This window comes from Puntigrus tetrazona, chromosome 12 (genome assembly GCF_018831695.1).
Source record: "Puntigrus tetrazona isolate hp1 chromosome 12, ASM1883169v1, whole genome shotgun sequence".
NCBI lineage: Eukaryota > Metazoa > Chordata > Actinopteri > Cypriniformes > Cyprinidae > Puntigrus > Puntigrus tetrazona.
In genome coordinates, this window is record NC_056710.1 from 15378102 (window position 1) to 15389515 (window position 11414).

The window sequence follows — 11414 nt, forward strand, 5'->3', positions numbered from 1 at the left end:
CTAACTTGGTCGCTCTTTCTCTTGTGCTTTTTACATGTGCCAGAACACTTTGCCTACTAATCTGATTCAGGTCTGCTGTAGATAATGGAGAAGATCTGGATCCAAACTTCTCTGTACTGTTTAATTGATCATACTGAACAAAGCTGCATTTAACACCAAAGTGACAAGATGATTAGGGGGTGGAAAAAAAAACAGCTGAAGGAGAAGTAAAATCTATATAAATGGTATGGTTGTTTGAGATGGACGAGCACCCACTTCTATTTCACAGTCTTATTATTCTTTCCTTCTCAACATTCTCTATTGTGTGCGCTTGTTTTTGTATCTTAACCATCTGTTGAGTTGTTCTGGAAAGTTCTAAGAGTCAAGAAGAAAAGAGTAACTGCAGATTACGCCGGTAATTGTCTTTCAAAGAGTCCATTGAGTCCAGTGTAAGCCAAACTTTACAGATTCTCTGAAATGTGCAAGAAAACAAAAGCAGCAAACATTGTCTTTTGTAAAATAACTGGGGGTCAATCCAATAACGCCCACTAACTGGAATAGTTTTCAGCTACGCACATCAGCACTAACTACGGTAACAAACATCAGGCTTATAAAATGTAAGCTTCAAATCACTTCCTCGTTTGAGCATTGAATATCTTCACAGGAATCAAGAGGTCAGGATAGCATTTTCTGTTTGTCAGTGGTTCAGCGTTGAGAGGAACTGGAGTCGTGAAGGAAACCTATAACCGAATAACCTTCTAAAAACTGTTTCCTAACTGTTCGCACATTGTTTTAATGAGTTGCCGTTGTGTGTAATGGTCTGTGTTTAGCTGATAAAGCTAATCAGACTCTTTTAGTTCCCAAAAGACCTCATCACTGCACCCAAGAGTCATAGTTACTAGCTTTTGTTCCCTTTTCAGTTTATAGCAAAGTTGCCAACCATAGCCTGCATTTAACAAATCTGGTCAAATCCAAAAGAACTGAATCTGTGACCGTCACAGTATGTGACAACAAAGATAATGTTTAATGCAAAATGAACAATATAATATGAGTTCACCTCCATTTTATTCTAAACTCATATTTTGTTCCATCGATAATTATTCTTACCAAGAATATGCTGCTGTTTCCACCCAACAGTTCACAGAGGCCATGGTTATTGAACTCCAAAAATGTAAAAATAGACTAACGTTCATGAAAGTGGTTTACAACTAGTGCAATATATTCCATAGCCAACCTTTTGTGTGAGGAAAGACTGAGATGCATTAACTTTTAAAGCATTGGATTGAGTCAACTGGATTGGCATGTTGTTTTTCGAAAATGATTAAAAATACTGATTCGACTATCCAAAACCAGCTTCAAATAACGATTCTTTCGCCGAACGGATTCTCTGATTTACCTCAGTCATTTAGTGAACAATGTCTTCCATAATGTAGCAATGTATAGGTTAAAGCACAGCTCGTAAATAAGTATTTTAAATATTTTGCCAAAAACTATTTCACTCAAATTTAACCACATGGACAAAAGTGACTTCTGAGAAGGGTGCTTGGACATTTTTTGAACGTGAAATTTCACAAAGGCAGAAAAATGTTAGTCTGATGAACAGCGAGCAATAATAGCTAAAGAAGGCTTGATGCACAGAGCATTTTTCATTTTTGGAGATTAAAAATATGCATGGTCACTGTAAAATGTGAGCAGAAATAGGAGCATCTTTTGGGAGGGCATTAAGGCGAGTAGTCCTAATACCAGGGTTTTCATTTAAGGTGTACTGCTCCTTTTATAGCATACAGAAACACACACAAAATGGAAAATGGACAGGCGCTGAGAGGGAGAAAGTGGAATGGATGGAAAAGGAGAGAGTGTGATTAATTCTCTCCCACAGAAGGCAAACTGTTCATTAAACACCACGCGTTTTGTGTTAAATGGTTCCTGCCTGTCCCAAATTACTAGCTGCTATGTTAGGTAATCATTCCATCTCTCCTCCCCCCCTCATCCTCTCTCTATCTCTAACCTGCAATTAAAACCTCAATTTCCTGTCTTGTACATTTTCTGATGCCCCCGCCTACCTCCTTAACTCTACAGTGCTGCTTACCTTATCAAAAACACATGCACATACAGGCACTATCCAAAGTAATGGAGCGTAATGCGGCAGCAAGTTTAATGAGTGGAATGGATAACGGTTTTAGCTGAGGGCCAAAGAGGAAAGATGAACTGGGTAAGTCCCTGTAAAGAGAGAGAGAGACACAGTATACTCCGTTGACTCGCACTCTGACTTCCCCCTCAGAGGCAGCAATGACCTTTGCAACCTTTATACTCACAAACCAACTCAGAACTCTCTGTCCTAACTTACTAAACGAAAATAGAACCCTTTGCTTCCCTCCTTCCTTCCTTCCTTGTCAATCTACTGATCTTATTGGATGCCAATGGCAAGCTAAACCCTGAGAGTTTGAGAAAGAGGCGACAGACTCCTTGTAGAGAAATGAATTAAAAAATTCAATATGGCAACTGTAGAAAAAACGGTAAGGCTTTCTGTTAAAGATGTTAGCCAACATTAGCTAGCTTTAACTGAAAACCCTCTATGAAATACTCTGCCTTCCTTTACAGGAAATTCAAACTTTTTTTATTACATTACATTTTATTACAAAAAGTTTTAGTTTCAAAATAATATATTTAGAATATATATATATATATATATATATATATATATATATATATATATATATATACTAATCAGACATTCAGTGAATCAGACAGCAACAAGAATGATGTTGTGTACCTTTTTAAATTAATATTTTACAACCTTTCAAACAATGTATACTTCCAAGGGGGCTGCAGGACTACTTTAAAATAAGCATTAATTAAACATCAATTATTATTAGTATAGTAAATTAAGTATAAATATGTTATGTATTACAATTAAGATTTAAACAGAAAATGAATATAGAATAATTTATGCAATATAAATGACTACAATAATACAGCCATTTATACCTTAATTATTTTCATTTTATTTTTTATTTGAAAACATATAGTTCTTGAAGCTGAAATGAAAAAAAAATATTGTGAATAATTCATATATTAAGCTGCACTGTTTCAGTTAAAAGTAATTTTATATATACATTTAAATGTTTTATATTAAATATATAAATATTGCAAATATTTGAGTTTTAATCATCATTAATTTTGTCATTGTTTACTAATATTTGACTCACACCCATCCCATTTAGCTTTGCATTATTGTGTTTAACCATCTGAAATCAGGGAAGGTCGGTTCTGTTGGGAGTGTCAGCACAAGTCCAGGTCTTCTAGGAAACGAACCTCACTTGATCTTAAACAATGACCACAAAGACCTGTCCAGCATGAGGATATGAGGAGGGTGGGGAATGTCCTCCCAAAGGGCTCGGACAGAACAAATCTCAAGGAACGCTTCCTTCTGCTCTATTAAAGAACCGTTTCCACAGACACATCCATCAATGTTTATGTAAGAGAGGAAGTCATCGCTGTTTACCTAGCTTGTGTAATTGTTTCTATTCATAGCTAAAGATCTGAGAAATATCAGAGGTGGTGATGGTGGGGTGCATATAAAGAACGGAAAAAATTAAACAGGATGACACAACAGATGTTACGCCACAGCGGAGTCTCACAGCGGGGTGCCGCTTCGCTTCGGTTACATCCAATAGGCTTTCCAAGTAAAGATGTACAGGAGCCGAGTTTACTTGTACTTCAGACACACACATGGTGCGTTTGAACTTGTAGGATGCTTCTCTGTCATCCATCGGTATCCTCATTCCTCTTCCTCTCGTTCTGTGGGGTCCCCCCACCCTTCCTGCCTGCTTTCAGAGGATGGGGCCCGGGGTCTGGCTCAGTCCTGGCCCCCCACTCTGGCTCCACAAGGCTGGACACAGCCCAGACTGGTGGGAGAGGACAGCAGAACTTGGCAGGCCACAGTGGAGAACATTCACAGCCAAGCCAAAGTCCTAAAGCACTGCCAGAGAATAACGGGGAGCTTGAAATGACAAGATCTAAGCCAAGGGACAACTATGGCTCTTGGATTTTACTTTGTATCTGGGATATTATAAGGCTTACGTAAATCTGTTGCGACTGTCAGCTGGGCTTTAACGAAACAAATCCACGTTAAGGGGGAGCTGTTGAGTTTGTGTGAACTCCAAGTTTCCAGAGACTTTAAAACAGGTGATTCTGCTGAACTCTGGCACAGTGAATCTGTTAAGTTACATTTGACCGTAACGTGAAAGCATAACAAAGTAGAACACCGTGTTTGTGCCTTAAATACATTTAGTATTTAGTAAGTGCCGAGGACCCTACTTCAAAATGCCAGTGGGTCATAAGCCCTTGATCCATCCAATAATAAGTGATTTTATTTTTACATCTGTTGTATGAATCAAACAGCTACAGTATGTCATACTTGTGACAAATGCGATGGCTTTAAAGCAATCACCCAAAAATAAAAATTCGGTCATCATTTACTCACCCTCATGTGATTCCAAACCTGTTTAAGATTGTTTCCTATGTTGAACACAAAATAAGTTATTTTGCAGAAAGCTGAAGAACCAACCGTTGGTCCCTATTGACTTCTATAGTACGGAAAGAAATATATGGTAGTCAGTTTAATTATTCAGCAAAAACAGTAATATTGTCAAATATTTTAAAACGATTAAAAGATATACTAAACATTTAAATATTTTTAGATTAAATATATAAATTAGTATATTGCTATCTTTTTATCTATCCATCCATAAATAATATTTGCTATTATATTTGGCAATATGTATAAATAGTTAAATCCTGAGATGGCAAATCTGAATTTTCATCAGCCATTACTCCAGTCTCCATCAGATCAGTCCTTCAGAAATAATTCCCAAACATACTGTTTTGATGGTAAGTACACATTATTATTAATGTTAAAAACAGGTTTTACTACTAAATATATTGTATTGGTATCCTTGCTGAATACATTTTATGTATGTGTCCAAAAAAAGAGTATTTCACAATATTACTGCTTTACAGTTTTTTATCAAATAAATACAGTTCTGATGAGCATGTACGACTTCTTTTTAAAACATTTACTTATGAACATATGATGAGCACACGCACACAAATATTTCGGATGTATTTCAAAAAGCAAGCAACAATACTATTGTGCTATGCTTGTTGTTTACTCTTTATGAAACAAGCATGATGGCTTTAAAGACTTCATCTGAAAGGTTTCAGAGGACCCCTTTGAACCCCCACCCCCTCTCGTCCTCCCCTCTCATCTCCTCTAAACTAGTTTAAGGAACAGAGGCTCTGCGCAGCTTTCATGTCTCCATGGTAACACACCCCCTTTGGGGTCCTTCTGGAGTTTTTTTTTTGTGTGTACTCAACATTGTTGTTTTTGAGTTTTGGCACAAAACTCCGAATATAAGCCTGACAGCAAAGCGTGATGATAAAACATAAGCGTGATTAAAAGATATTTTGTGAGATGAATCCATTATGACATCACAGTCATTTCCCAGTGCGGCCATGTTACTCGGGGTGCCTGTCTCTATTCGACTGCCTCTGGTTCTCTTCAGCACTGTGGGCTGTCTATAGGAGGCCTTCCACTGGCTGTGAATGGTCTTTTTGTTGGGGAACAGTGAGCCATTTCTGCTCCCACAGAAAGCCCTGGGTAATTTAGTGTGGATGCCAGGAAGTCTGAGCTCACAGAATGACAACAATGGCAAACGTTATTGCTCCACCTCAAGGGGTGGAAAAGAAAGAGACAGAAAAAAAATAGCTGCGGTGATAGAATTCTGCTTCAGCATCCTCCCACACGGCAAATTCCTCTTAAATCTCGTGTGAGCTAGGAGGATCAGAACACAACCTTTATGGTGCTAAACAACCATTTGTGCTTTCAAGCATGCATCACGTGGACATGCTTTATCGTGGCACAGGATTCGGTGTGAGGTAGATGTTTTTCCCCCACACAAACTAACAAATCAGTTGAGAAGAAGAAAAAACTGTTTAAAAAAAAGAAGCTCAAAACAGTCACGAGAAACTTTTTTTTTTATTTGTCTTTGTCTGCCATCTAGTGGGAAATCATCTTCAATGGCGGCAGAGGTTGAGAGATTTATTTTTACAATTAAAACATTTTCCTCACGAACTACATCAAACATGCAGTCTAAATTCTTCAGAATCATTTAAACTGAAGTAAATCAATTATGACTGTCACCATAAAATCATCTGTAAATAACAAAGAGGATATCATAACACCAGAATATAAATAATTGGATAAATAAATAATTATTTATTATTAAGTTACTTGGTTGTAATTAGTTTTCGTTTTATTTATTACTACAAATCATTGAAAAGTTGTTTTTAAGTTGTTGATCTTCCGTTTGTTTTCATTGTTTTCAAGGCTTAACGTTATTTTTTTTCATTTAAACTCACTTAATATGAACATGAACATTTATTTGTAATATGAGAAATATTCCTTTCGCACCAAAACATTGACGGTCGCAAAATGTCGTGTAATCAACTGCCACATCCGTTGAAGTCTGTCAAATACCAATAGCCTCAGAACGACATCGCATGCTTTTCATATCGATATCACCTACTTCATTTTAGCATACTAATATTTGTTTTTATTAATGTAATATATGCATATTACTAATTTGATGAAATCTTCAGCAATCGCCCGAGTAATTTTACGGCAGTATTACGTCAGCAGTGTCCTTTCGCTTTACGGCAGGGCAGCATGTGGAGGTCAGCGATACAGAATCTCTCGGTCAGAGACTGAAAACTCTAATTATCCATCATCAACACTTTTCAGCTGAACATAGTGACATCTGACTTTAATTTTTAACAGCACAATATACAAAACAAAGGGATCGATATAGAAAATCGTTTGGTGTCGCTAAGGTTCGCGTAAGGTTCGTTGGACGCGTAAGCAAGAGGTCTAATTTTCGAGACCGTTTTTTCTGTATAATCTCTCAAGACATGGATAACAACACATCGGCATCAGGAGGTATTAAAGGGGGACTCGGGAGCCTTTTCGGTGGAGGAACCCCTGATTATTCAAATACTGAGCTCGCAGGAGTCCCATGTAAGTGCTAACTCATGTGGCTAATTTTTGCTTTACTTTAACTGATTCACATCAAATTAGTTACTGAGGCTGTCTGTTTATTCCTGATAATATGTAGTAAGTGTTATCTGTTTTTTCAGTGAGTGGTATGAGCCCTCTCTCGCCCTATCTCAATGTTGACCCACGTTACCTTGTGCAGGTGAGTTTATGTAATACCACAGCTAAGTTATGTTTCAGACCTGTTTATAGTTTTTCTGTGGTAAAAATGAGTCTGTCTTATGAATTGACAAAGTCTAAGCTGTCACAATATATACTAAATGTATACCACACAACCAGTCATTGGTGTATCGTTTATGTTAGGACAGTATTTGGCCGAAATACAGTAGGAAATTTGTTAAATATCTTCATAGAATAGATACTTTTGTTATTGCTACAAATATACCCATTCTACTTATTCTACTGGTTTTGTGGTCCAGTGTCACATATTGTGTTCTCTTGTTCATACAAGATTACTGTAATACAAAAATCTTACATCAAAGACGTTATAATGGTGCTTGTCTTGCTTTCATAGGACACTGATGAGTTTATCTTGCCAACTGGGGCGAATAAAACCCGTGGTCGCTTTGAGCTGGCCTTCTTCACCATCGGGGGATGCTGTATAACAGGTGAGGCCTGACTCTTTTCAAGCTTTGATTAGTCCTTTGTCTTTAATCGTCACCCATTTAACTGTTATTTATTACTTTAAAGGCGCTGCTTTTGGGACACTTAATGGGCTCCGTATGGGCCTGACAGAAACTAGAGACATGCCATGGTCAAAACCCAGAAATGTCCAGTAAGTGTTTGTTCCTGTTTAAACTTTGATTAGAAATGATTTAGGTTACTGTATAGATCTTTTTGTATAATCAGTCACTATAACGTTGATGTGATGCAGCTTATAACAAATCCGCTGCAGTGCATTTTACCCCTTTTTTTACGAAATTCGTAAAGGAATTGATTTGACATTTCGTTAGTTAGCCCTTTTGCAGTGACACCTTTTGTCAGCATCTACATTTCACATATTGTGGATAAGCTACTACAGATAAAACTTTACAGTGACTAAAATGATGCTAGACTATCAAGAAGTACCATTTGTTTGCGTAAAGAGGCGACTACGTTTTTGAATTATGTTCTTTTATGTTATGTTCTTTGAATGACTATGTTCTTCCCTCAAATTAGACCAGTTGATGCGTATCTCTCCCTTCTCAGTGTGTGAATTTAATCACTTTACAGCACAGTGCCACTATGTTAGCATTTAGCTTAGTTCTGTTCATTCCTTAGGATCCAAACGGATAAACTTAGAAGCCACCAAACAGCCAAACTTCCACGTTTTCCCTATTTAAAGAGTTGCATGACTAGTTACACAAGTATGGTGACACAAAATAAAACATGGCTATTTTAAGCAGCTTAAAAAAAGATAACTATAAAGTATGGCGGAAGAGCACTTCAACCTTGGTGCAGCAAAATCATCGCCGCACACTAGAGCATATTATTACCTGCAATTACGTTAACGCTGATCTTTTATGTTCAGAATTTTGAACATGGTCACGCGACAAGGAGCATCATGGGCCAACACACTAGGATCTGTGGGTAAGAAAATGCATCGAATTTAAACGGCTTGTGCAAAAAAATTACACATCTGTTGTGCAATTAATTGTAGAAAGTCGTGCATAATAAAATGCTTGCCTCTCTTTCTCAACAGCTCTTTTGTACAGTGTGTTCGGTGTGGCCATTGAAAAGGCCAGGGGAGCAGAGGATGACCTCAACACAGTAGCAGCAGGAACATTAACTGGGATGCTTTTTAAATCCACAGGTGAGGAAAAGAGTAGTGTTCCTCCAGCACCATTGGTAGGAAAAAATGGGTTTTCCTACCAATGGTGTGAGAGGGCTCACAACCAAAAAGCCAGTAGGATTTTCCCAAAGGCTTTTGGATTGTGGCAAAAAAAAGTTGTTCAATCATAGTTCATGAAACGTAGGCGTTTTGTCCATCAACATAATGTAACTTTTATGAATTTTGATACCTAAATGTTTGAACTTAAAAGCTAAACTTAGGCTGTAAACAAACTACAGCGCCGTGGTCGCTTGCCTTCAATGTGACGACCACCTCACTCTCAACAACAAACCTGTTTTTAATGTGTTCAATGAAAAAAATGTAGTCTGTATGTTAATTCACTCTACATGAACCTTAATAAACTGAAATATATACAAAATAGAATAGAATAAATAAACTAAAACTAAAGGACATGAAAGAACATATTTCTGTAAATTTCAAATTAAGGTACATTAAAAGTCACTAAATCCTTGACTAATAAGAATATTTTAATTAAACTTTTCTCCACGTACTATTCAATAAAATTCTAGTGCATTTAATCTGTTAAATGACAGATCAAATCTGTCAGATTTTAGTGAATAAATTACCACATTTTATCTATTGTTTTGTTAGGGTAGGTACACAATGTTATTTCATCCTTGCTTCTAGAAAACAGCTTCATATGTGGCCAAAAACTATTAATTTTAGCGTGGCTGTTAGCCCTATGCATCGTTAGTTTCACTTTCACAGGAACTAAGCCAGTAAATGTGGTGTTTACATTAAATAATCGTAAACCCAGAGCCTCCGCATCAGTAGGAAATGAGCATCTTCCATCCAAAGACTTGTTGCATTTTGGGTTAAAGCTAAAAAAACGAACAACAATATAAAATGTGGGACGCTATTAATTGGTAATTCTACAATTAATTGTACTATAAACTACAATTGGAAAATACTGTAAATGAATAAACTGTTCAGCATGATGACATTTTAATGTCCTTGACAGCACCTGTAGTCCCATTTAGCAACTTGTTAACAACCGTCTTTTGATTGTCAGAACAAATTTACTGGGATGTTTGACAAGGTCCTCTTCACACATGATCTCTAAATGGTAACTTACCGCTAATTTACCAGTAAATATTGTATGTGTGAAAGGGGCTAACGTTAACTCTTCCTCTATAATGTTCATCAGTAAAAATAGTGCATTATCTTACTAGTTTTGCCATGTTTATAAATTATTTATATTTTCCAACACAGGAGAAAACCTATTTCTTATCCATTTAATATATATGCTATTTATTGTACATTGTAATTTTAAAATAAGTTTGTTTGCATGTGTCCAAATAATTAAAAGTATAATGTAATTTAATCAGACTGTAAAGTGCAGTGCTGGTGCCCTCGCACATTCACTTTCAGTTATTCTGATTTAAAGAGAAACCATACACATTAGACTAAAATTTTTACATTTTAAAAGTAGAAACGTATCTATATGAAGCTTGAAGTGTCTACTTTTATTTGTATGAATGAAAATCAAAAACTAATATTCTCTGGTTATGTAATTGTGTAAAACTAAAGCAAGGTTATATAATATGAAAAATTCAATAATTATATTACTTGAGTAACTAAATTACTTTTCAGAGTTGGTGAAGTAATTTAAATACAAAATAGGTGATGTAATTAGTAATTACGTTTTGAAAGTTATGTACCCAACACTGGTTAAAATTCACAATGTTCATATTACAGTGTTGTTCAATAAAAAAATGACTTTTTGACATTTTATTTAACCAATTATTATTGCCTCATAATAAGTAATAAGTCATACAAAAGCTATGTTTTCACAAGTGTATGATATAGCTATATAAAGATATCTAAATGTTAGTTACCACATTTTTTGCTGAAAGAGACAATATGGCCATGACTGATTTAATCTAATGAACATAATGTTTATTGTATTCATTGATAAAAATATGCATTTGATTTGTACAGCCGGACTCAAAGGAGCTGCCAGAGGAGGTCTTGTTGGTTTAGCCATGTCAAGCCTGTATGCTCTTTACAACAACTGGGATCACCTGAAGGGGACATCACCTTCACATTACTGAGGATAACTTGGAGCTCAAACCATGGACTTATTTTGACTCTGAGCCCATTCTTAATTTTATGACCCCCTTTTGGAGATGCATCCGTTTCTTCTCTATGAAAACCATGGACCACCACACGTGCACAGACTTCTTCAGTTACATTTAGAAGTGTAATATTTAAATGAAAGAGCCAGGCAGCCTCCAGATTACTTGGTGTGGACTAAGTAGATGTGAACTTGCTGGTACTTGTCTTTTTTGGTGTAAGTTGCAGGAACTCTGTATGCTTTAATCATGAGGTTTTATCTGTTCTTATTGTGGATTGAGGCATTTTGTCAGTGTGGACTAAACTGGCTGCTTCCTCTATGAAACTGTAAAAAATAAAATAGTTTCCACTGTTTGAGATTTTTAATTTGAATTTTAGTAAAATTAAAGTAGCTGAATTCATGTAGTAAAAAAA

The 11414-nt window shown here is 36.2% G+C and overlaps 1 protein-coding gene across 1 annotated transcript; it reads left to right on the top strand.

The window, feature by feature from the left end:
* The first annotated feature begins 6675 nt into the window (after window positions 1–6675).
* Window positions 6676–11354, top strand: timm23a (translocase of inner mitochondrial membrane 23 homolog a (yeast)). Its single transcript, XM_043253832.1, has 7 exons — window positions 6676–7057; window positions 7177–7235; window positions 7608–7701; window positions 7784–7868; window positions 8604–8662; window positions 8775–8885; window positions 10866–11354. Exons 1-7 carry the CDS (start codon window positions 6952–6954, stop codon window positions 10976–10978), a joined length of 627 nt encoding a protein of 208 aa, XP_043109767.1. The 5' UTR covers window positions 6676–6951; the 3' UTR covers window positions 10979–11354.
* The last annotated feature ends 60 nt before the right edge of the window (window positions 11355–11414 follow it).

Bases quoted from the DNA above. Each gene is read 5' to 3' on its own strand.
- timm23a (XM_043253832.1), top strand. From the start codon at position 6,952: ATGGATAACAACACATCGGCATCAGGAGGTATTAAAGGGGGACTCGGG. The intron at 7,058-7,176 runs GTAAGTGCTAAC...CTGTTTTTTCAG, and splicing joins TGAGCTCGCAGGAGTCCCAT to TGAGTGGTATGAGCCCTCTC. The intron at 7,236-7,607 runs GTGAGTTTATGT...TTGCTTTCATAG, and splicing joins ACCCACGTTACCTTGTGCAG to GACACTGATGAGTTTATCTT.